Genomic DNA, 26512 nt, shown 5'->3' with positions numbered 1-26512 from the left:
CTCTGACCTTGGTTTGCATTTCAAAGCTGTGATAAAGGCTCTACCTATTAAGAGGCTTGACCTAATGATTTAATGGTATCAGAAAGTTCCTGGCCTGGTGGCATTTATTATATGTACATAAACACACTTTTCTATTTAAAGGCCTCCCTCTCTGAGTTTTTTGTTTGTTTGTTTTTGGTGCACACCTGGCAGTGCTCAGGGGTTACTCCTGGAACTGTGCTCAGAAATTGTTCCCGGCTCAGGGGACCATATGGGAAGCCGGGAATCAAACCCACATCTGTCCTGGGTCAGCTGAGTGCAAAGCAAAAGCCCTATAGCTGTGCTACCACTCCTTTGTGTTTTTTTTTAACTCCAATGTTTATTTGTTTGTCTGTTGATGCTCAATATTATCCTATTTTATTCAAGGTCCAGGTAAAATATTAATATTTTATGAGGCATTTCTTAATTTTGAGCCTATTATCCTATTTCTTTTCCTTTCCTTTAATAATTTTTACTTATACCAATATGAATTACATGATATTATCTTATTTCTAAATTTTCTATAATTCTACCATGATTTTTTATTTTGTACTTCACTTCATTACTTTATTCAACCATGAAGTCTCTAAAGGTTGAAAGTGGATTTACTTTACTTGCCCATCTCAATCCTACTCTATTTGGTTTCTGAAATATTATGTATGTATACAAATTAAAAAACTACTTACAGACACATTTTTTTTTGTTTTGTTTTGTTTTTTTTTGTTTTTGGGCCACACCTGGTGACGCTCAGGGGTTACTCCTGGCTATGCGCTCAGAAGTCGCTCCTGGCTTGGGGGACCATATGGGATGCCGGGGGATCGAACTGCGGTCCATCCAAGGCTAGCACAGGCAAGGCAGGCACCTTACCTCTAGCGCCACCGCCCGGCCCCAGACACATGTTTTTTTAAATATTGTTGCCACTCTGCTTTATCTATAAAGATTTTCTTAGAAGATTTTCTTAATGTGCATACCTGCATTTTTTAAGACACAGATCAATACCTTCATATTAAGCTAAGCTCAAAGTATTGGGTTAAAACTTCAAAATGTTCCAAAACATATGTGGTACACAATTCTAAATTCAATATGTAATTATGTCCCTCATGTTGACTGTTCCTGCTTGTTTTAAAATTACTAACAGAAGAGACATTCTCTTGTATCATTTCTTGTAATCTTTTTGTTAATATTCCAGGAAAGAATTTTTACCACTATTACTCATTTATTATATATGAAATAATCAAACTTTTAGAATAATTAAAAAAGAATGCTCTATGCACAATTTAACCCGGAAGTCTTTCTTCAGCAAAGTTTACCCTCACCAATGATGACTTGCCTAGGAATTGGAAAACATTTCTTTTTTTTTTTTTTTTTTTTTTTTTTTTTTTTTTTTTTTTTTTTTTTTTTGTGGTTTTTGGGTCACACCCGGCAGTGCTCAGGGGTTATTCCTGGCTCCAGGCTCAGAAATTGCTCCTGGCAGGCACGGGAGGACCATATATGGGACGCCGGGATTCGAACCGATGACCTCCTGCATGAGAGGCAAACGCCTTACCTCCATGCTATCTCTCCGGCCCCTGGAAAACATTTCTGAGTTGCCACCTTTATTTTTTTTTAAGCACTCTTACCTGTTCCACTCAGTTTTGCAATTGCAACCATGAATTGATCTTCATTGTCTATGTATGTGTGTGTGTATGTGTGGTGGACACTTTTATATCTTTCTAATGTCCTTCTGTATGGTACATAATATTGCATAGAGTCCTTCCCCTTGTTATATGTGACCCTTCATTTTCTCCCTCCCCTGCTTACAAATCCTTTTCTAAAGTTTTACTCCCTCAGCCCTAATCTGTTATTTCTCCCTATTTAACCTTTTTACCCTTAGGAGCTGGAAGTTTCCCCCACCCCAACGAGCTGCCAGCCACTTCCCAAAATAAAAGGACAACCTCTAGCCTGCTTTGCCTCGGCCCAGGAAAAAAGCTGTCACCACCATTACTGATGATTTGCTATCTGTGGCCCCTTTCCTCCCATCTCCCTTCATTGTGGACAGTTGCTTGCCACCATATTCGGCTTTTGAGAGACCCTCAGTTCGAGCACATTAACTGATCCCAGACTGTTGCAAGCCATTTTTTAGACTCCACAAGTTCACACTGCAGGCTGAAACTGTGCTCCAGATTTTATTCCCTTCCCAGACTATTTTAAAAGACTTAAAAGGGTGTATTTAGGTGTATTTCTTTAGGTGTATTTGTGTACTTCCTTAGGTATATTTCCTTATAGGTATTTTTTTTATTCTCCTACTTTTTTTTTAATTTAATTTTTATTTTGATCATAGTGGCTTACATATTGTTGACAATAATATTTTAGGTACATATTTACATAAAATCAGGGGGGGTTTCCATCACCAATTTGTCCTCCCTACAACTCCGTTTTTTCCTACCTCCCATATGCTCTTCCCTCACCCCTAGGGCTGCCAGAATATGTTGTTCCCTCTGTATCTAGCCTAATACTTAGTAGTCTTGCACCTGTTTGGTCCTGGTGCCTCCCTTATTTCCCCCTCTAACTGGGGGGCAGGACTAGCTAGTTCAAGTTACGTGGTTTTGTTTGAAGAAGGGAATGGTAGTAAACTGGGGTAAAGGTCTAATACGAAGAAAATAAGTGGAATTCTTCTAGAGGGTCTCATCCTCAGTTAGAGAGACGAAGGAGAAAAAGGTGAAACACTTCACCAGTTCAAAAAGAAGTGTCAAATATCCAGTGACAAATATCCAGTGAGGACTCCAACAATAATGCTAAGCACCACAACAACAAAAACAAAAACAAACAAAAAAAAAACAAAATAAAAAAAAAACCCCGCCATGGTCTTGAGATAAGAAACATGGCAGAGCATATAATGAAAGAAAAGAAAAGAAAAGAAAAAAAGTGTAATTGGGGGCAACAGCTTCAATAACCACACCAAAACACAAAAATCAACCAAAAATAGATAGTTAAATATAAAAATAATGATATTCTTATTGTATATTTACTTATGTAGATATAGTTTTTCCCATCCCTTTGTTGGATTTGTTTAATAGGTAATTCTAGTAGATAAGATTCTCTTGGTTCTGAGTTTATGTTAGGACCAGGTTATAGAGATTGTTTAGCTTGTTATTTTTACCACAATATGCACCAATAGTATCATATGACATTCTTCCTTTTTGCCAGGCACATTAAAATGGAGAAATTTTATGTATAGAAAAAAATTTCTTATCTACTAGGAATAGGAACTCCTAAATTTTATGTTGCAGGGGAGGAGGGCTTTCATTCTGAAAATTTTGGCCATTCACCCCCGAACCTTGAGTCCCATCTTTTGAACTGGCACAGTTTTCTGCACCAGCACAAGGAGTCAAACTTCTATCTGGGAAGTCTCTAATGCTGCCCTGGAACTGACTTGCTCCAGTGTGGGTTCCTGATGTCTTGGAAACAAACAACAACTTGTTTTTAAGGCAGGTTTTTCTGTCTTGCCAACTAACAGTGAGATGAAACAAGAAGATGCTCCATGACACCGTGACTTCGACATATGCAAAACCAAAACCTCCAATTACAGAAGCCTTACTGCAACAACCATGATTGAGGAGAACTTTTCCTGGAACCATGAAAATAGATATTAAAATTAGATAAGGTAGTATGTTCAATGTCTGTATTTAGTCCTATGGTAAAATGTTTAATGTTTAATGTTTTTAGGCCTAGAACCTTTTCCTACTTTCCCAAACTTACGTTGTGCCTATGAAAAACAAAAACAAAACAAAACCAACAAACTACCACCCTCCTTTTTAGCTTTTAGGTAGGGCTCCTAACTTTTTCATAGAAATTTGTGATATCAATTTACTTTGTTTTACCTCATATTTCTGCATTTTTTATATAATTACAAAGAAAATGGTAAGAAAGGATGGGGGCCAGTGGCAAAGTGGTCTTAGGTGAATTTGTGGAGATAAAAAAGGACAGAAGTAAATATCAAAGCCAAAGTCAACAAAAATAGAATCAAGAGCCAAATTATAATAATCTAAATTTAAAATGGGCCTGTTATACTAGATGGCTAGGGGGCAGAGTGGTGGCAAAAGATATATTCTTGGTGGAGAGAAGTTGACACAGGTGATGGGATTGGCCCTGACTGATTGTATGTCTAAAATCTAACTATGAAGGACTTTGTAAATCAAAATGGTTTCAATAAAATAAAATTTAAAGAAAAGTAACTCAGCACCCATCCCCTACAAATCTATGTTCTTTAAGGGAATAAACAAAAAGCAGTCCCTGATTGCTCTTGAGTTTTGTTACTACTCCTGTAGCAAATGACCCTGCAGAGGGCAGCACTGCTAACTTTGGGGGAAAAAATGAAATTCCAGTACATAGAGGTTAAATATCTGATCATATGCAGAACAACACAGACACCTGCCCTCTATGCAAGACTAATAGTGCTCATTCTCACTGGGAAGTGTCCCATCTAACTAGTTGAGAAATATTTTGGTTATCATCTATATATACTATAGAACATTATGACATCAAATTTTATTTATTACATTAAAAATAGTGTTACTTGGGCTGACAAAATACTACAGCAGGTAGGTCACTTGCCTTGCATACAGTGACCTAGGTTCTATGCCCAGCATTCTACATGGTCCCCTGAGTAGAAGCAGGAGCAATTTGTGCAGAGCCAAGACTAATCTCTGATCATTGCCCAGTGTGGCCTAAAAAGCAAAAAGGGGGTGAAGGAAACAGGAACCAATAATAGCTCAAAGAAATAGATTGCATGCTTTGCCCACAGGAGACTGGGATTCTATCCCTAGTTCTGCGTGATCCCCCAAATGTAGCTACCATTACTGCAGAACACCGCTGCATTTGGCCCACAAACCAGAAAACAATAGAGCTAGAGTCCTAATTTTAAGTGATTGCTTTTTTTAAAACACTGCCTTAAGAGCTTTATTAGCATAATTTAGTGTTGAGAATTTTTCCCAAGTATTTTTAGAATAGCTGAGAAAACTTATTTTAAGCACTTATTATAAAAGAAGAGTTTGCAGCTCATTATTTAAGGCATTTTGAACAAAAAAATGAAAGAGCATATAATGATAAGTCAGGTAAAGATGTTTTAATAAACAGCTATATTTCACTGCTAATACAGAGCTTTCCAGAATGATTTGTGAAAGTAAGCATGGTCTACATAGTTAAATAGTCCTATATAGTTAACTATGTCTTTGTTAGACTTTACCTAAATTGCTAAAATTCCTAATTCCTCCTCATATATTTCTAATAATTAGGAAATTTAAGCTATCCCTTCAGAATTAAAAAGTGAAAAGAGTCCATGAATTTTGTTCATTATTCTATTTCCTTCCATTTTCTCACAGTGTTTCATCTTAACTCAATGTGAATCAAGATTGCTACTGAATTATGTAAAACAGGAAAGAAAAGAAGACAAGGAGCTTAAGGTTGATGAGTCAAAAATTCTCAGTAAAGGAATCCTCTTTGTTCTCCATAAAATTTTAGAAATCAACATCCTCATAGTTGCTTTCAGAACTGACTTCATTGGAAATGTTGAAGAACCGAGTAGATAGCAAGCCAATTAGCTGGCATATGGCATAGGAGAAAAGACATACTGGGAAACTCTCTCTTCAAAGTGCCCTTTTCTCTGCAATGCTCTATTTTCATAGATACAGCCATCTACATCTTTAAAACAATTCCATAAAACCCCAGTCCTGTGCTGTATTTGGAAACCTCTATACTATTTCAATGACTTTTATGAGGCTTGATCATTCTATGGAAGCTGATTTCATAGCAGAAGTTAGAGTCTGAAGTCTAAGATCCTTCAAGGAAGACTAACTCCATTACAGGGCATATATGGAATAGACATGAAAGAAGTTCTATGAATAATTTCCTCAGTTAATGCTCCATTTTTAAGGAGTGATTTTTCAACTGGTGACTGAGTATATTTCTAAAAAAGCATACCTGCGTTGCTAAAGCATTAAAAGTGTCCTTAGATGGCTGTAGAGTCTAGTCAACCTCATTCCATTAAAAGTTTTATGTAAAAATAATTAAAATACATCAATTTGGAGACCCATGGTATGGCTCTGTGCTATAGAACCTGTCTTGCAAGTGGAGAATGTGAGTTCAATCACACTGTGCAACAGCTTTGCTGTCTGGGACTCCAGCACCAAAAACAGAACCCCACAACTAGGAAGTATGTGTGTACCACAGCCAGGACTGTTACCTCCAGTAAACATGCAGGCCAGTACCAGAGCAACCACTAATGATCATCACTCCTAGAATGCGTTAAAATATCACAACCGAAAAGAGCAAGCATAGATAGCACCACAGTCAAAGGCACGAACTCCACAAACCAGCCTGTGTGAGTCCCAGTCATACAACAGTAATATGAGGGAAGGGAAAAACATTTTCAATTTTTCCATTGAAAATTTCATTTACATTTTAGAAAACAAGCACTACCACTGCTCTTTGTTTTTTTTTTCATTTTAATGAAATAAAATGAAGTTTAGCACCATGACTTTCATGTATAAAATTTCTCTCATTCAAAACCAATTTTTAAAGGTCCAAAATCTTTTTTTCTAAAGGAAAGTCCTATAGCCAACCCCTAAAATTCACAAGTACGCTCCACTGAACATCTTCACAATTTTCAAAATTGCCTTCTCTAGGAATGTTTAAGAACCAAATAGATAATGAAGTAGTTCATTATCTGACAAGGAATTTTTTCCTTTCAATTATGATGTAAATGCCAAAAATCTTCTAGGCCAAACTGTAGACTACTATGATAAAGTATGAAAACTAGTGAGTGGTGTCAGAAACAACAATCTCTCCTTTCCCTCACCTTCTTTGATCTTTTGATCTTCAAAAGATGTTATTCCCCACACTGACATCCACTGAAGGAGGATTGGGAACTTTATGTGTTGAAAGTCACATCCTTTCTATCTCTCAGCACTTATGCTATCTCTATCCCTGGAATTTCTACATTTATGCTGACTAACTGGGTGAGTAGGTGGGAATGTTGGGGCATGGACAAGTGAGTGGAAATGCAAAGAACACAGATTTATCATTCTCTTGAATCGTTTCTTTTTAACCTTTCTCTGTTTGCGGCATTACTAAATTACTAAATGCCCTTCAAAATGTCACTGTCTGCCCTTTTTCTTCTTGCTCTGAGGCAAATTCTTCCACAGTTTTAATGATGATCTCCAAGCTTGTGAGTCTCACAGCTTTTTGTATATAGCACTGGATGTTACCTGAAGTTAGACTGTACCAGTCTAACAGCAGAAGGGATAGCTCTACTTGACTCTTTCTGATTATCTCATGCTCCTCTTTTCCAAAATAGCATGCATATTCACTTCATGAATTCTGACATTACATTCCTTCCACCCACAACTGTGGATCATTTCCACTCCCAATTCACAGTTCACTGCCTCCCTCCCTGAACTTCCTTCTGCATTTTGTCTTACTTGGTAGCATTATAATTCTCCAAGTCACTGATGCTGAAACCCTTAGACTGTATTTTTCCATTACCACCTCATAACCAAGATATGTTGGCTCATTCTTCATCTTGTTCTTTTTGTGGGGCGGGCCACACCTGGCAGTACTCAGGGGTTACTCTTAGCTATGTGCTCAGAAGTCGCTCCTGGCATGGGGGATCATATGGGATTTCAGGAAATCAAACCAAGGTTCATCCTGGGTTAGCCATGTGCAAGGCAAATGCCACCACTTCAGCTCCTGGTTCATCCTTCTTCAGTCTATGTCCAATCTTTCCTAATTCAATGATCCTCATGACCCCCTGGTTCAGGCCTTCAACATTTGGTTCATGACTTGAATTAGTGCAGCTGCTTTCTTATTAGTCCTACTATTTCTCCTCAAATTACCTGTTGTAAAACCACCAGATAGATGTTTCCAAGCTGCAAATGAACCAAAGAATTCTTTGCTTAGAATTTTTTAATGATTCTCTGATACCAATTGTGTAAACTCTGTGCTCCTTATATTAACACATAAAGCATTTTATGACATTACTTACTCAATAGTCTCCAGATTTTATTTCCCAACATTAACTACTTTGAACTTTATACTGCAGAATTATCAAATACATGGCACTTTTCCAAATATACCATAATTTACACTTGCTGTTTTCTTAGAATAAATGATCCATACCTACTCTCTTCCCAGGTGAGTTTCCATCAGTCCTTCAACAGCCCCTGTGTAGTGTTCCCTTGACAAATCTTTTCTTATACCTTCTCCCCAGAGTTAGTCTGCAGCTCTTTCTGTGCCTTGTGCATGCTGCCATTTTAGCAAGTCTTTTATGCTCTTAATTACTTGTTCAGAAGTTAGCCTTCCCTAACTTGATCATGTTTTCTTTGAGGCAGGGTCTCTATATAAACTACCTTTCTATCCCCAAAGCTTACCACACCTAGGCTATAAAGGCAAGAAGGGGAAAGTGAAGAAGATTGAACACTACCTGAAGGTACACATTTATATAGCTTATGTGAGCATTTCAGGGACTACATTAAAGTGTATTGCTTAATATAGATGCCATGTATTTTATTAAATTAATGCAAGGGGATCCCAACTTCATAAATAGTAACATACTCTTAAGCTGAACAGGCAGACTCCTGCCCATTTATATCTTTAATTAAAACTCCTTGCCTTAAGGGCTTTGACAAATCTTAGCAACAACCAAATAGACCAAAATATCCACAATATGCTTTATTTTTTTTTCCATTCACCCAAAGCAAGTTAATTAATTGGTCAAAATAAGTGGTGGACTTCTTTTAAAAGAAAATTACTAGATTATTGGGTAAATTTAGAAGTATACAAACCAACAATAATTGAATTCTTTCTCATAAATTTCCCTTTCAATTTGCTTTATAAAATATTTTATTTTAATCCCTAAAAAAACCTCCTGAAAATACTATTTCACTGTCAAAAGAGATTCATCTAATTTATTTCAAAGATTTCACCTCATCCAAGTTATTTTTTATTTGCTCACCACAAAATCCACAATGCAAGTTAGGGAGGGAACATGGCTGACTTCTTCACTATTTTATCAAGAGGTTTCTCTGGCTTCAACTTAAACTTTTATTTTACTAAATATTAGTTTATAATGTTACACAGGATTCATGTGAGCATTAGTCTAAATACAAATCTTTATAAACATTAGAAGTGAGTTTCTCATATCAAAAATGGTAACAATCAAGGAAGGATAGACAGCTCAAAAGTCTGAAGTATGCTAGATCATCCTGGTTTAACCACAGACCCATCACTACTGAAGAAATTAAAATGGTAATCAGAAGTCTTTCCAAAAACTAAGACCCAGCTGGATTCACTAATGAATTCTTTCAAACCTTTTTTTTTTTTATTTAAACACCTTGATTACATACATGATTGTGTTTGGGTTTCAGTCATGTAAAGAACACTACCCATCACCAATGTCCCAAGTCTCCCTCCTCCCCACCCGACCCCCGCCTGTACTCTAGAGGAACTACTACCAATCATTTTTAGGCTCTTTTAGGAAATTGAAGAATCAGAAACACTTCCAAATAGTTTTTATGATGCTGATGATACCAAAACCAGACAGAATTGCTGCAAAAAAATAAAACTGCATATCAATATCCCTGATGAACCAAATGCAAAATCCTCAACAAAATCCTGGCAATAGGATCCAACGCCTCATTAAGAAAGTCATACACCATGACCAAGTAGGTTTCACTCCAGGAATGCAAGGATGGTTTAACATACAGAAATCAATCAACACAATACACCATATCAACAAAAAGAAAAATAAAAACCATATGATCATATCAATAGATGCAGAGAAATCATTTGATAAGGTCTAACACCGATTTTTTTAAAATAAATTTAATCAGGCAATGCTGGTGAACAGGTAAGAACTTAGTAGGTGAGAATAATTATAGTTACTAAAATATTTTACTTACTCCTAAATGATAGTGCTTTATAAATTCTAAGTTGACTATTGAAAAATTCCTTCCAATAACCTTTTAGAACTAATAGTATAACTTTCTCCTTTATACCAGCAATGCTACCATTTTCCTATGGATCCTTCTAGGCCATGTGCAAAAAAAAAAAAAAAAACAACCACTCATGTCAGAGCTCTGTTTTCTGAAATCCCAGGCTAAGTTCTCAGAAAGAATCATAAAGGCTGGATGAGTACAGGCAATGAACCATCTTACAGAACATTTTGCCGTGGAGGCCACCTCAAATTCCCCTTCTCCCCAATTACCCCGATCTGAACTTCACGGCACAGTCTATTAGGAAAGTATGTGCTCTGGCATTGGTGTTGCATTATCCAACTATTATTTTATTGTCTGTATCTCTCACTAAATTTCACAGGAGTTAGAATGGCATCTGATTCATTCCTGAGTGGATCTCCAGTGACTTGACAATGCCTGGCACCCAGAGAATATGCAAATAACATTTGCAGACAGAAGAATTCATTGTGTCATTGTGCTTCATCTTCTAGTAAACCATGTTCTCATTGGGCACGGTTTGTCAATATTATCTATTTTGATCCTTCAGTAACAGACTTAGCTTTTCAATGAATATTAAGAGCAATGTTGCTACATTACTTGTAGCTCAAAGTAGAAATTGTATGTTAATTTCCGATACCAATTCAGATTCTAAGCAAATTGCTTCTTCCTATAAACATCTGCCTCCTACTTGCATTAACTGCAGCAATATTCTAATCACTTTACACTGCAATCGTAGAGAAAGAGAATTTCAGAAAACAGTCATTTTTTTTCCTTATAGAAAAGGTAAGAGATGAAAAGCATTGTAGAATACTCCCAATTGTGTGTGAAGCTTGCATGCACAAATATACATAATAACCTTTTTGAAATGTTCTACAAAAAGGCCAGGGTTTTTTGAAAGTGTATGAGGACAGTCCAATGCAATCTCAGAGGACTCCCAGGTCTTATTTTATAATAACACTTTGGAAGAACTGAAAATGGAACAGATTGTGGAAAGGCAGGAAGGTTTCCAGAGATATGGGATGAGTGACAGGAAATACATCAATCAACAACTCCATGTTCAGGTAGGGGCTGGAAACAATTGTGGTTGCATTCAGTTTCCCAGTGGAATCTTGGGCAACTCAATTAACCTCTTTCTGCCACAATCTCATCAGTTATAAATTGAATACAACAATTCACCTAGTACAGTTGCATAGGGATTTGGTAATAAATGTGAGGAGACAGCTATATGTGTGCTATCTAATAATATTAAATTAAGTAGCATAAAATTATGGGGCTACAAAGGATGTAAGGCATCAATCTAGTCTTTCTCATATGGAACCACAATTAACCCATTTCTGGCGTATTAAAAGAAGATGACTATAGGAAAATATTCCCAAAAACATCCCTTCTCAATGAGGCTTCCTTAAATTTCTTCTGTGTCCCAACCTTTTGGCATTCATAGGCTGTGGTTTGCCACTTCAGAGAGTGCAGCATCCTGGTTTAGAATCTGGATAATAGACTCAGGCTGACATGGGTGCTGACTGGTCTAGTCTCATGCTGTCTACTTAACTTCAATCATAAACAGTCTAAATTCCCACCTGCCCCAGTTATCCTTTATGGTAGCTGTTCCACTGACCCCGTATCATTGGCATCAGAATTAGATGCCACTAATCTAGATTAGGTACGATGCTCAAGGATCATGTGATTCTAAGGATTGAACATATAAGGCATATACCCTCTTGTGCTATCTTTCTAGTCCCAGTTTATGAGTGTATGTCCTGTAGTTAAATGTTTTACTTATTTGCTTATTTATATATATATATTAAAATGTACTTTACACATAGGGTTACAATAGTGTTGAAATTTATGGCATTGCTCTACTGTCATTGCATCCTACTACCAAGTGTGTTAACTCTTGCCACTGTCCCTATCTCTTCTCTGGTCTGATCTTCATTTCACCTGACATATAAATACAAGTGGCTAGACACTATTGTTGATTTTACTTTAGATAGTGGTGGAGGCTTGCCAGATGTGGTCCAAAGAAGCTAGTTTGGTAAATGTGCTCCACTGAAGATATTTTGCAAGTTAGAACAAAAGAGAACATTCTCACAACCTCCCCCCACAATACCCACTTAAAAATGGAGAGGCTTCAGCCTTTTCAAATAGTGGGCAAGAAATAGGGGCCACAGAGAGGAAAGCTGAGTGCTGTATGTATGTATGTATGACTTATGGTAGCAGCAGCAGCAACAAAAAAGTTCCTATTACACAATCAGTTATGGAAATAAAACTTTGGAATTTAAGAAGTCAATTTGAGTTTGGTCAATGAATAATACATAGACAGAAACTAGTAGTAAATATTCCCAACTGATAGGCACCCTGGCATCTCAGGGAGAAGGGGGTTACCCTCTAATGTTTCTCAACATCAGAACATATGCATCCTGACCTATCAGTTGAACAACTTATCAAACATTTCACACCTCTTTTGATCCTGGGAAAGAGCCAGTATGAAAAATAACTATATTTGTTCTAGTGCTATGAATCAAGTGTGAGGCATGGCGCCCCTACATTTCAATCTAGTACACATTCTTCTGTGCTGTATTGACTGACTCATTGTGTCCATATTCTTTCACCTAATCTTGAAATCCAACATTTTCATGAGTGGGTCAATTCGAAACAAACTTGAAATAATTGTTAACAAGTGGGTGGTGTGGGCTACAGAATTATATTTGCAATATTCTTTCTGTTTTATTTTATTTTGTTTTGGGAGTCATGCTCAGTGGTATACAGATTTTATTCCAGGTTATGAACTCAGAGATCACTCAAGAGATGCACAGATGAACTATATGTGGTACTGGATTCGAATTTGAGTCAGTCACTTGCAAGGTAAGTGCCTGCCTGCTGTATTCTTTGACCAAATCTGCTGTATTCTTACAGGATGTTCTAAAAATTAATACACACAGTTATATTTAGGAGAAAAGAGATGGATGTTATGTATCAAAATGTTAGAGGCATTTAGGCTTAGATGGTAGGTTGTGTGTAGATTATTTTTATGCATTTCACAATTTAATAAACATGTTTAGAAGGAAACGTAACAGTAATAATATTGGTTGTTTGTTTTTTTTTTTTAATGACATTTGGCAGTTGCTCCAGGCTTACTCATGGCTGTGAATTCAGGGATCTCTGAGAGTGCTCAAGAAAACATATGGTGCCCGAGGATAAAAATCTGAATGTCACTTAAAAGACAAGGACCCTCCTACTATATTATTAGTCTAACCAAGAATTACACATTTTTAGGTAGTTGGAGAGTTAAATATTTCACCTAGTAAATGGCAGCTTTTTTGGACTTTTTAAAAAATGCATACCAACTAGTCCTCAGAAGACCATGTGCTGTCAGAGATAAAATCCTGACTAATACAAGCAAAACTGTTTGCTCCAGCCTTTATAATTAATTTCTGGCCCAGGTAGCTTTTTACAGGAGGAAAAAAAATGCTTTTTTTTTACCCCCAGGGATATATTATCTATCTACCTATCTACTTATCTACCTATCTGCCTATCTACAACATCTACCTACCTACCTTCCTTTCTTCCTATCTACCTACCTACCAACATATCTGTCTGTCTGTCTGTCTATCTATCTATCTATCTATCTATCTATCTATCTATCTATCATCTATCTATTATTTTGAGGTATGTACAGAATTCATTAATGTTTATATGGCAACTGAGAACTAAGTCAACTTATTATGGATAGGCTCAATTCTCTGTCGATTATTCAAAACAATGGCAGAATCATTTGTTGGGAGAAAAGGGTTGTTGGAATCACACTTAATAGTTTTCATGGCTTACTCCTGGATCTATGCTCAGGAATCACTTCTGGCAGCTCAGAGGACCAGATTTGTTTTGCTCGAGAATCAAACCCAGGTTAGCAAAATGTAAAATAAGAGCCTTACATGTTTTGTGCTATATTTCTGATTCTAGGCAAAATGACTTTTAAATTTTGATGGTAGTTCAATTTTTCCCTGAAGTAAACAATTTACATAGAAAAATAACAAATTAAAAGAAATCAGATTGAGAAATCAGATTATCTCAATCAATGATTGAAATAAGAGAGACAGTAGTGTGGCTAAGATACTTGCACAAGAAAGTACCTAGGTTCAACACCCAGTATCTCATATTTGTCTCTGAGACAGAGTAATTTTTAAGTGCAGCAACTAAGAGTAAGCTCTGAACATTACCAGGTGACTCCAAAACAAAAGAAGTAGAATTCTACAGTGAACTCTAGACCATTTTTCTACTATTCCAACCAGTCTCTGAAATAATTCCTATTGGTCATATCTTAAAAAGGTAATTTTGGGAATAGTAGGGTAACAGGAACTACTATCTTCGGATTATCAATTATTCATAAGGGATAGGGAGGACATAAGCTGGAACCACTGCATAATCTCCCATTCTCCCATCCCATGACAAGATCACAATCCTGAGGTGAAAATGAAGGTCTTCCTGACTTTGATCCCTCCTCACAAACTCTCTCAAAATGTGAATACCACAAGCACCTACCATTTCTTAGAGTCACATTACACGTACCCTTCACACTGTCCAGTGCTCTCCAAGTAAAACCTTGGCTCTGCAGTGGGGCAGGCACTCACCAGAGGGGAGGTCTGCCCCAGGCAGCAGTTTCACTTGCAGTCCTTCCTCTGGCTTCTTACAGCGGGTACAGTGAGAGGGCTCTGGACCCACACAGGTCAGACAGGAGGAATGGCAGGCTGCCAAAAGAGACACAGGGGCAGAAAAAAAGCCCTGGAGTCATCTATATGGAACAGTCAAGGAAAGTTCCTTATATAAAATCTCAACTACTTAGAAAAGGTCACCACATACATCTTTTCTGAATATTGGTTTTCAAGTATTCCTGGCAGAGCACAAGGCGATAATATTTGTAAGAGACAAAATGAAGATGAGGTTACTGGGCACATCTCACTGGTCCTGAAAGGGCTGTCAGGCTAGAGTTTGGGGGGATAAACAGTAAAATGGACAATAATTGGCATGGTTCTCAGAGAAAGGGCATCTACTGAGTGCCAAATTTAACATTATGCCCTTTCGTTTTTTATTGAAGATCTAGAAAGAGCATTTTGTACGAAGGCCCATACCTGCACTTTTTTTTTTTTTTTTTTTGCAAAGCAGTGGTTATGTTATTGTCAATTACGTTACCTATCACCCTCTCTATAGGGGTCCAGGTACCAATTTATCTTCAGATTTATGGAAGGAAAGGCTCCTTTTCTAACAAGGAACAGGACTCTTGTGAGCAGCATAAGAATTGACAATTTATCACACTTTTTTAGTTACCAGTGAAAATCAGAGTCAAAGAAAGCCCTGGAACAACCTCAAGCCCACATTTTGTGAAAATGAACTTGTCCAAATTTAAAATATTTCCTGGATTTATTACAGATGCCTGTATTTTAAATGTGTTTTTCTTTAATTAATCTCTAATTCTTTTCCAAGATATAGTATATGTAAACAAACAAATTAATTTTACTTAATTAAATTATTAGTTACCAATGTTCTACTTTCAAATGGCTCAAATCCTTCTGCCCTCACAAAGAACCCAAAGCCTTTTTGGCAACGACTATTTAAAATTTTTTTATTTTACTTAGCCCAGAGGCACTGCTAAGGGATTCTCAGTTTACTCTTCAGTATCAGAAAGAAAAAAGAGAGAGAGAAAAGAAAAGAAGAAAGAAGAAAGAAAGAATGAAAGAAAGAAAGAAAGAAAGAGAAGAGAAAGAAAGAAAGAAAGAAAGAAAGAAAGAAAGAAAGAAAGAAAGAAAGAAAGAAAGAAAGAAAGAAAGAAAAGAAAGAAAAGAAAGAAAGAAAGAGAGAGAAGAAAGAAAGAAAGAAAGAAAGAAAGAAAGAGAGAGATAGAAGAAGAAAGAAAGAAAGAGAGAGAAGAAAGAAAGAGAGAGAAGAGAAGAAAGAAAGAAGAGAAAGAAAGAAATAGAAAGAAAGAAAGAAGAAGAAAGAAAGAAAGAAGAGAGTAGGAGAGAAAGAAAGAAAGAAAGAAGAAGAAGAAAGAAAAAGAAAGAGGCATTCTTTGAGAAAATAAAGAATCAAATGAATACAAAGAAGAAAACAGTGAGCCATGCTAGAAAATGGAGGAAATCAGATTTAATTTGGGTAAGAAAATGACATTCCCTTAAAGGAGTGCCAGAAAATTTAGCAAGAATCCCTTGACAGAAAAAATGTAATGAGGAAAATGTATGATCATCACAGATCCCTTAGGGGAAAGTTGCCCCCGAAAAGTCACATTGATCTGTGTCTTTAGTATGCTAACCCTGACAATACCTTTGCAGACCCCATGGTCGGGGTGGAAGCCCTCTCCACAGCTGGACAAACAGAGACCTTGATGTAGAGCCTGGGGATGGGAACAGGCGGGTACAGTGGGAGATCAAGGGTCCAGAGCAGCTGGCACATGAGCTATGACATGCTGAAAGAAAAAGAAGATACAGTGACATCTAAGTAACTAAGAAGTCCTCTACCCAGGGAACTTTGTGGAAGGGAGCTCTCTCTGCTACTGCTTATAACTTCTTGCTACAGTTACTCACCATGCCCAGGAAAGAGGGTGTTAAAATTTGCTTGTTTCCCAGAACTGTTCCTGTGTCCTTTTTACCATCCTTCGACCTATACTCTACTATTCTGTAGATACTCTTTATTTAGTATTTATATTATTATTAGAATATTAGTATTTGTATTGTGCAATTGTATTTGTATATTATATATAGACATTTTCAATATCCACATCAAACATCAAGAGGTAGGTAATATTAATCACATTTTACTGATTAATGAGTCTTTAAGGAACTGAAAGTCTTGGAGGATTAAAACAATATTTACTGAAGTGGAAGAAATAGTACAATAAATATACAAAGATAAGGTTCTTGACATGCATAAGGTCAACCTGATTTTGATCTCCAGTACTGAACATGGTCCCAAGTCCCACTAGGGGCAGAGCCTGGAGTAAGAAATGACAATCATGTGGTTGGCGCCCCCACTCTTGTTAGTGAATATCATGAAGAGGCTAGGATTTATCCCTGTCTGAACCTAAGACACACTTATAATGTAAGAAATAATGGCTAGGTCATGAGATTTAGCTTCCTTGACACAAGAGAGGTTGGACAAAATGGTCATGTTAGATAAACTGGGACATGCTTAGAGTCCTAGGAAAGAGAAAGATGATGACTCTGGAGAACAATGGTCAGGACCTAGAAGAGGGGAGTGTTAAGACAGAATGAGATCCTTGGGAACAAGATACTAAAAAAGGGAATAAAAAGTAAGAGAAGAGGTTAGCCAAATAGCATTACTAAGGAGGGGTTGTGGAATTTATATTCTGGTACTCATAAGCAGAAATGAAAATAAGTGAAGTAGAGACAAAAATAATTCCAGAAAGCTCTCTGTAAAAGAAGGAGGAGAAAGAGGAGTAAGAAGATGAGGAAGAAGGGAGTAAGAAGAGAAGAAAGGACGATAAGGAGGAGGAAGAGAAAGAAAAGAGGAGGAAGGAGAAAAGTAGGAAGAGGAGAGAGGAAGAAAAGAAGATGATGAGAAGAAGAAGAAGAGAAGAAAAGAAGAGAAGAAGAAGAAGAAGAAGAAGAAGAAGAAGAAGAAGGAGGAGGAGGAGGAGGAGAGGAGGAGGAGGAGAAAAGAAGAAGAAGAAGAAGAAGTAAGAAGAAGAAGAAGAAGAAGAAGAAGAAGAAGAGGAAGAAGAAGAAGAAGAAGAAGAAGAAGAAGAAGAAGACAATGATAGACAATTAAATCCACAAAAATACACAACTTTGAGGTGGGGATGTTTAAGAACAGTAACTCATAAAATGAAAAAAAGCATATAAACTTCAAGATTTCATGAGCTATCAAATTTAGTTTCCTCTTTTACTTTGTTTTTGGATTATGTTATAGTTATCAGTACCCTGTTTATAAGCTTAATTAAGGGAAGATTCTGTCAAACCTATCCCAGTTAGTGATGATTTACCAAGCACCCAAGGACTGTCTGATGATTTTAAAGATGTTTTTGGCATTTAAAAAGGATTCAAATTATCTTTAATCATGATTGATTTAGGTAAATCCCTTTATTTTAATCACTCTAATCTCACGTATTCCACCGATATCTTCTATATCAAACACACATAGGCTCCATAATAAAAAGGAAATCCTTTTAATTTGACATTCCTTCATCACACAAATTCTCCAATGAGCAGCATGTAGGAGAAAATGTGTTAGAATTTTTTTGTTTGGTTCATTTTTGTCCATACCCAGTATTGCTAATGAGTGCACTCTTATCTTTGCATTCAGTAATCACCCCAGATGGTATTCAGAGGACCATGTAGATGCTGAAGATTAAACCGAGGTCTTCTGGGTGGCAAGGCAATGTCTTACCTACTATATTATTGCTCTAGTCACAAACATGTTAAGTAGTCTTTTGATGACAACCCATGCCTTACCTTTGCATCTGCCAGTGGCATCAGCATAGTAACCACTGGGGCATTCAGAAGTGCATTCCCCATCATGTAACACTGTCTTTCCAATACAGGTAAGACACCTGGAACTATTGGGGTCCACAGCTCTTACAGGATTGGTCACAAGCTATAGAAGAGAAAAAGTTAATAGATCAAAGTCAACAGGGAGGGAAGGAAACAGAGCTGTCCTACAAAGACAAAATTTGTGTCAACATAGTGGTCATTCTCTGACTGCCCAAATGACTTCTGTTTTTGTTTTGACATTTTCAGAAGATTTCTTTTTCTACTTTTACAGGTGAAGGTGAGCAAGCACTATTCATTAAATGGAGAACAACAAATAATAGACACACACCCACATACTAGTATATACAATTAAATGTTATTTAAAATAAAAATGGGCCTTGGGTAGGGACAGCTTCCAGATATTTTTTAAATATTTTTTTCAGTTAGTCACAATGATGTTAACTTCTTTGATTATGATGTACTATCTTTTTGTCACCAGCAAAGTGCCCAAGGTCTATGGAGAGTAGCAAATAAAAACATCTGCTGCTCAATTATATTTAAAATTTCAGAACTTAAAAATGAATTTTTTGTTTATATTGTCAAATATCACATCTCCTAATTTATCTAGTAAACACAGAAAGGGCAATTTAGAAATTCAAAGTTCAGAGGTGTAGGAAGGACAAAATTGGTGATGGGAATCCTCCCCCCCCTGATTTTATGTAAATATGTACCTAAAATATTATTGTCAATTAATATGTAAGCCACTATGATCAAAATAAAAATTATATTAAAAAGGAATCATTTAAAAATAAAATAAAATAAAAAATTTGAATTTATTGCCTAGTGTACCTGTTAATATTATATTTAACCATCGCATACATAAATTTCTGTTTTTACAGATAAATTTTGTAAGGAAAAATTTTTAAGCCATTTATCTGTTGAAGGGCATCTTGGTTGTTTCCCAGATTCAGACTATTGTAAATAGCACTGCAACAAATATAGGTGTGCAGAAGCCTTTTTGTATTGTGTTTTTGTGTTCCTAGGATATTACCTAGGAGTGGTATAGCTGGATCAGATAGGGGCTCAATTTCCAGTTTTTTGAGGAATCTCCATATTGTTTTCCATAAGGGCTGGACTAGACAGCATCCAACCAGCAGTGAATGAGAGTTCCTTTCCCCATAATTCCCTCCAGCTCTGATTGTTCTTGTTCTTTGTGATGTGTGCCAGAAACTCTGTGGCATGAGATGGTACCTCATTGTTATTTTTATTTGCAACTCCCCGATGATTAGTGATTTGGGACATTTTTTTCAATGTGCCTTTTGTCCATTTGTATTTCTTCTTTGAGGAAATGTCTGTTCATTTTTTCTCCCCAATTTTTGATGAGTTTAGATGTTTTTCTTGTTGAGTTCTGTCAGTACCTTGTATACTTTAAATATTAGTCCTTTATCTGATGTGTATTGGGTGAGTAGTTTCTCTTTTCTGTGGTGGCTTTTGTATCCTCATCACTATTCCCTTGAGATTATATATGAATTTTTCTATAAAACTAAGAAGAAAGGAAAAAAAGAAAGGATGGAAGTCAGGGTCCAAATGGTCTCAGATGCCATTGTGGAGAAAAAATAAGGACAGAACTAAATATGCAAGCCAAGTCAATGACAATAGAATTAAGAGATCTAAATTTTAACACATTTAACTTAAATGGGCCTGTTACACTAGCAGGTAAGGGGGCAAAGCGTGGTGTATAGGATGCACTCTGGGATCATTGGTAGAGGGAGGTTGACACTGGTGGTGGGAATGGCCCTGATTCCTTGTATATCTGAAATTCAACTATGAAGGAATTTGTGGATCACAATGGTTTCAATTAAACAAAATTAAAAACAAGAAAGAATATTCAGTTGGATACCCCGTTTTTACATTCTCAATATTTAGGTGAATAGACCACTTGTCTAAGAATTTAACTTATCTAATATATATCAAAATTTTGTTTTATGTGGAAAAAAGTTGAAGGTTTTTAATACAGTGAATTAAAGATCTTACCAGAGTTATAAAAAGATTACGTTTTTAAAGGCTTAAATTTATACCGATTATTATTTAGAAGTAGGACTGTAATGTTAGGAAATAGTCAGTGCAACAGTCATAATACTTTAGCTTCTTTACACAGGAAGAGAAGATGCCAAGTAATAAGCAGGTTGGAAAAGTAAAAGGGAGTGGAAGAAAAGCAATATTGAGCAAACAGTATATTTTTGTTTGTTATACTACAAATAAATAAATGTTTCTATTATCCATAAAAAAAGAAATTCAAAGTTCAATAAGAAAGGTCATGATATAAAAATTTAATGTTAAATTTGACCTAATCTACTCATCTCACTGAATTATCTTGTCCCACAGTTACCCTTCTGTTGCGGTGGTGGCACACTGGCCATGCTCAAGGATTATATTGGCTCTTTGCTTAGGTATTATACCTAGCAGACTTGAGGGATCATATGGATGCCAAGAATCAAACCTGAGTTGGCTGCATGCAAGACAAATGTTCTACCTGCTGTTTTATCACTAAAGCCCCACTACAAGAATATTTTAAGGGGTTGAAACGGTGGCGGAAGCTGAAGGCAATTTGCCCTTGCACGTCCTAGCCTAGCACGGACCTCAGTTTGATCCTTCAGTGTTCCATATGGTGGCCCCAAGCCAGGAGCGATTTCTGAGCACATAGCCAGGAGTAAAACCTGGCTGAAAAAAAAAGGGGGGGGGGGATATTTTAAGCTCTCTGTAATGTATTGTGCCAAGTGACAGGAACACAAAAGACAGATTAACTTAGTGTCTGCCTTAAGGGGCTTAAAGAGAGTCTCATGGATGGAAAGAGACATGCAATATCAGACATATGGAAGACTTCTATATAGACATAGTGAAATTCCAAGAGTAAGTAGAAGGCATGAAAGTCCAAATTTAAATTCATAAAGAAGCAACCTCTCGAGCACTATTGTGGGATGTGGGTAGAACATGCCAGGTCAATGGTAACGTATTTCTGGATGAAGCACCGCGTCAAAAAATACATCCAGAGTCTGACAAAAAGCCTGACTGTCTAGGAGAACAATACCTATACAGTCAGAGAAATGGGAAGCTCTGGATTATGGAAATCTCTAAGACATTTTCATACATTGAAAAATAGTTGGAGTGCCTAAAAATTGTTTTTGTTTTATTTTGTTTTGGAAGGAAACATAACCACTGGAAATAGGTCTGATCTGTTCTTGTAGGGTCCCCTGTATAGGAGGGATGTTAGTGTCTGTGCTATAATTATTAGAGTCAGGGGTCATAATTAGAAATTTAAACACACCTGGCTATGAATGGAAGGGAAAAGAAAGAAAAATAATTAAAGTGATGTTTCATCTCTCTAATACTGTTAAGTAGTCAAGGTTGGTACAAACTCTAGAAAGTCTTTTAAAACTAGCCTGAAAAATTATATCAAGAAAAAAAAGAAATGTTACTTCAAAAGTAGAGATAGAGATTAGTCTTAAACAGAATCAGAAAAATTTTTTTCTGAGAAAAAATTTTTTTCTGAGAGTTAAGGAATGTGAAAGTGTTTTAGCTTTCTGCAACATTTCAATTCAATTACACTGTACTCATAGGTTAAGCTTTCATTTTTAAAGATTTCTTATCATTAGGTAAGCAGGGCTTTCTCTAATGCTAATGTTCATATGTTTGGCATACAAAGTGCAATGTACCCAATTGCAGTCTCCTTCAAGTCACACCTCTTAGAAATAGGCTAAGAAAGGCTATACAGCATTCCCACCAGCAGTGAATGAGAGTTCCTTTCTCCCCACATCCCACAGCATTAATTTTTGTTGTTCTTTGTGATGTGTACCATTCTCTGTAGTGTGACGATGATACCTCCTTGGGCTGATTGCATCTCTTTGATTATTAGTGATGTGCAGCATTTTTTTTCATGTGCCTCTGTATTTCTTCTTTGAGGAAATGTCTATTCATTTCTTCTCACCATTTTTTGATGGGGTTAGATTTTTTTCTTGTTAAATCCTGTCAGTACCTTGTATATCTTAATATCTAAGCCCCTTATCTGATGGGTATTGGGTAAATAGTTTCCAATTTCATGGTTGACCTTTTTTACTCTACTCTCTATTTCCTTTGAATTGCAAACGGTTCTCCAGTTTAGTGTGATCCCATTTGTTTATCTCTGCTTCCACTTGTTTGAAAAGTGGTATTTTCTCCTTGAAGATGCCTTTAGTCTTAGCCTCCAGAGTCAGGCAGGGGTAAGGGATGGGAGGGAAGTGGGAGACATTGGAGCCAGAAAAGTTGCATTGGTAAAGGAGGATGTGCATTTTATGACTAAAACCCAATTATGAACATGTTTGTAACCATGGTCTTAAATAAATAAATTATTTTTGAAACTAGACTAAGTTCTTTAAAGGAAAAGCAAGGGAGCCAAGGAGGCAATTTAAGTGAGAAAATACCTGCTTTTATGCTTGGCTATGGGATCAATTCCTGGCACCCTGAATATTTCTGGGAGCAGCCCTGGCCAGGTATTAATAAGTAAACCTCACTATCAAAGAATGTTTCAAGAACAGAGATTACTATAATTTTTTTGGTGGGTGGTAGTAAGTTTGGGACCACTCCCAGAGATGTTCTGGGGTTACTCCTGACTCTGCACACAGGAATCACTCCTGGCAGAGATTGGGGGACCATATGGAAAATCAGGAATAAAACACAGGTTGGCTACATGCAAAGTAAATGCCGTACTCACTATACTATCTTTCCAGCCCCAACTTTAATTTTTTATTGCATGTATATCACATTAACCTACTGAAAAAAATCTTAAGAACTTAGGGGGGAAAAAAGAACTTAGGGGAAAGTTGCCAAGTGATGGAATCAAAAGGTGCATCCTAATTCTAGATAACTCAGTAGCTCTCCAGAAACAAACATGGAAGTCAATAATCTTCAATAATGAACAAGGATTGTGATTTTCACATCAGAAACACTGATGATAAATATGAAAGCAAAAATACAAATCTGACCAGAAACTCCATAGAAACACCTGAATTTTCTAATTCTAGATTAACATCTCAAAATAAGCTGAATAATTTACAAGTGAATTTTTCTAGATTTTTGAGATATAAGAAGACAGAATTTATGAACAAAAAGTTACAAATAAAATTTTAAAGACATGTCTAAATAATAATTAGATAGTATTTATAAACTAACATGAAATTATTAGGAAGATGTACTTTCTTCCCCCCCAAATAATCCAACGTATTCTTGCAACATTAAGAAAAGTTTCCATTTAGTTTACTAAAAAGTAATATAGGCTGAGAGAAATTATAGTAGATATGGTGCTTGCCATGAATGCAGCCAACCCAGACTCAATCCCCAATATCCCATGTTTTTGTCCCCCAGTACCACCAGGGTAATTCTTGAGTGCAGAGCCTCAGGTAAATCCTGAGCATTTCTGGGTGCAACCCAAAATGCACCCCCCCATAAAAGAGGAAGGTACAGAAGAGCATCTCTCTTATCAGTAACACAGTAAAGAAACATAGTAAAAAGAGTAATAAAAGCCAAAGTTAACAGAATCTGAGAACTGTCTCTAGAACTGAGCTTAACCTTGCATAAGGGATATGGGGGAAGTGGAGCAGAGAAGACTGAGTAAGTGATGAAGGGAAGCAATACTCTGGTGGAGAGTGTGGTCTTGACACATTGTATGCATGAAATCCTATCAGTAGTGTTGTAAATCATGGTGCCTCCAATTAAAAATTAATAAGCATATTTAAAGTTCATGAATAGCTAAGTCTAAAATTTGAAAATACAATGAAATAAGGAGAGAATTTAATAAACTAGATACTGAAACATAATATAAATAGAAAATTAACAAAACAGGATAATGTGATAGTGATACAAATACCAAAATTTCTTCTGCTAGAATAGCTCAGAAAGAGACATGTTGCATACAACAAAACAAATGGAAAAGTTCCCATTGAATTACTAGATGATTCAGGGAAGAGTGGGTCAAAAAATGAAGAAAAATGGGGCTGAAGTGAATGAAGGACACTCACTTTGCAATGCAAACTAACCAAAGTTCAACCCCTGGCATAGTGCCCCAAATACTACTAAGAGTATTCTGAGAGCAGACCCAGATAACCTCTGAGGCATCACCAGGACTGCCTGGCCACCATACCCAAAATGCAACAAGTAGGAAATATAAAAATATACTATAAAATAAAAAAATATAAAAATATAAAAATAACAGAAAAAGGGGGAAAAACTAAATTCATTCTTTTTTTCTTTTTATCTTTTTTTTTTTTTTTTTTTTGCTTTTTGGGCCCACCCGGTGACACTTAGGGGTTACTTCTGGCTATGAGCTCAGAAATCGCTCCTGGCTTGGGGGACCATATGGGACGCTGGAGGATCGAACCGTGATTTGTCCTAGGTTAGAGTGGGCAAGGCAGACAGACACCTTACCCTTTGTGCCACCACTCTGGTCCCCTGAATTCCTTCTTGAATCCATATATACAAGGGGACTCTAAAGAGATCAACTAAATAATTAAGATAAAACTATTAAATTAATAGAAAAACATGTAGGATAATTTCTTGTGAACCTGTACAGAATATCTTTTTTTATCTCAAAATAAAATCTTAAAGTAAAAAATTCTGCATAACATATTTCTGCTTGACAAAAAAGCAGCATACAAAATGTTAAAGGGTAATAGAAAGGGAGAAAATACTTGCATGCTTGGACTGACAAAAGTTACTATCTATAGCATAAAGGGAACTCAATAAAACTAGCCATAAAAGGCAAGTAAACCATAAAACAATAGTGAAATACATTAGAAATAAATTTACAGAAGTGGGAACCCAAAAGCGGAGGTTATTATATTCTCAAAATCATTAAAAATGAGAATGAACATCCAAATAAGTTGTGCCTGTATATCTCTTGATCTGAAAAAAGTCCTAAAGATTGATATTACCCCATTGCAGCAAAAAATTTGGAGTGGAGAGTATTCATGCTTTGGGCACAAAGAATGAACACTGGATTGCTACCAAACACTGCAAACATTCAAAAGAACAGGCTTCATTGAATCAAGAAATGTTTACTTAGAAAATTTGGATTGTTTATATCTTTTAATCTTTGCCACTGGAATAAAAATAAAATGATTTTAAAAAAAAAGAAAATAGACAATTCATCCCTGAGTTTTCAGTCTTACAGAAATTTACCAAAGGAGCAAGTTCAAAGCTATTCATGGTTTCCTCTAGTGATGAAGTGTGGACGGAGGAACTGCAGTCTCTCAGTGGCAGATGGGAGAGTGAGGTGTGGGGAAAGCAGCCAAGAAAGAGCTAACTATTCAGTAAATGAGAAGCAAAGTATTAAGATGATAGAGCAAACACAGGTAAACTTTAAAATGTGTTGAGTGAGCAAAAAGGGGAAAACATGAACTTTTGTAACATCATTAAAAACGAGTCCATAAAAATAAAAAGATAGAAACATAAAATTAATTCCACTACTGACTGCATATTTAAGCCAAGAAAATGAAACCACCTAACTCAAATCCACATGCGCCCAAGTACCCATCTATGAATAAAAGGAGAAAAATATAGTTGTGTGTTTATATACACATTTTATAAATAGAATACATATATTTCTATATGCACACATATATCTTATATTCATCTATTAAAGGAATTTTTCAATCATATAGAAGAATAAACTTTTTCTATTTGTGACATGACTGGACTATAAATCAAGTAAATTTATATCAAGTAAGTTTAGGACAAACTTACCATATGATCTCTTTTAGAATCAAAGAATAATAACAAAACCACTAACTTTATAGAAATTGGCCACTGACCAGAGGCTACCAGAGGAGCTAGCAAGACTTTATTATTATACAACTAGGAGTTGCTACCAGAGTATATCACTAAAAAAAAAAGTGTAATTTTGTATGATGACATATATTATTTAGGCCTAATTGATCATATCCCAATAATACAAATATGGATAATCATGCTATACATTAAAAGCTAATATAAAGTTAA

The 26512-nt window shown here is 36.2% G+C and overlaps 1 protein-coding gene across 1 annotated transcript in view; it reads right to left on the bottom strand.

Annotated features, from left to right (window-relative positions):
* The window catches only part of FRAS1 (Fraser extracellular matrix complex subunit 1), a 377453-nt gene that overhangs the window by 280828 nt on the left and 70113 nt on the right, over positions 1 to 26512 (bottom strand). Inside the window, 7 exon segments of the mRNA XM_049789877.1 lie at positions 14560 to 14605; positions 14607 to 14749; positions 16320 to 16407; positions 16409 to 16461; positions 18467 to 18578; positions 18580 to 18608; positions 21097 to 21107. Of these exon segments, the coding sequence (XP_049645834.1) occupies positions 14560 to 14605; positions 14607 to 14749; positions 16320 to 16407; positions 16409 to 16461; positions 18467 to 18578; positions 18580 to 18608; positions 21097 to 21107 (482 nt within the window).

The sequence above is a fragment of the Suncus etruscus genome, chromosome 16 (genome assembly GCF_024139225.1).
Source record: "Suncus etruscus isolate mSunEtr1 chromosome 16, mSunEtr1.pri.cur, whole genome shotgun sequence".
NCBI lineage: Eukaryota > Metazoa > Chordata > Mammalia > Eulipotyphla > Soricidae > Suncus > Suncus etruscus.
The sequence above is the reverse complement of the archived record's forward strand: the minus strand, read 5'-3'. Positions and strand labels throughout refer to the sequence as shown.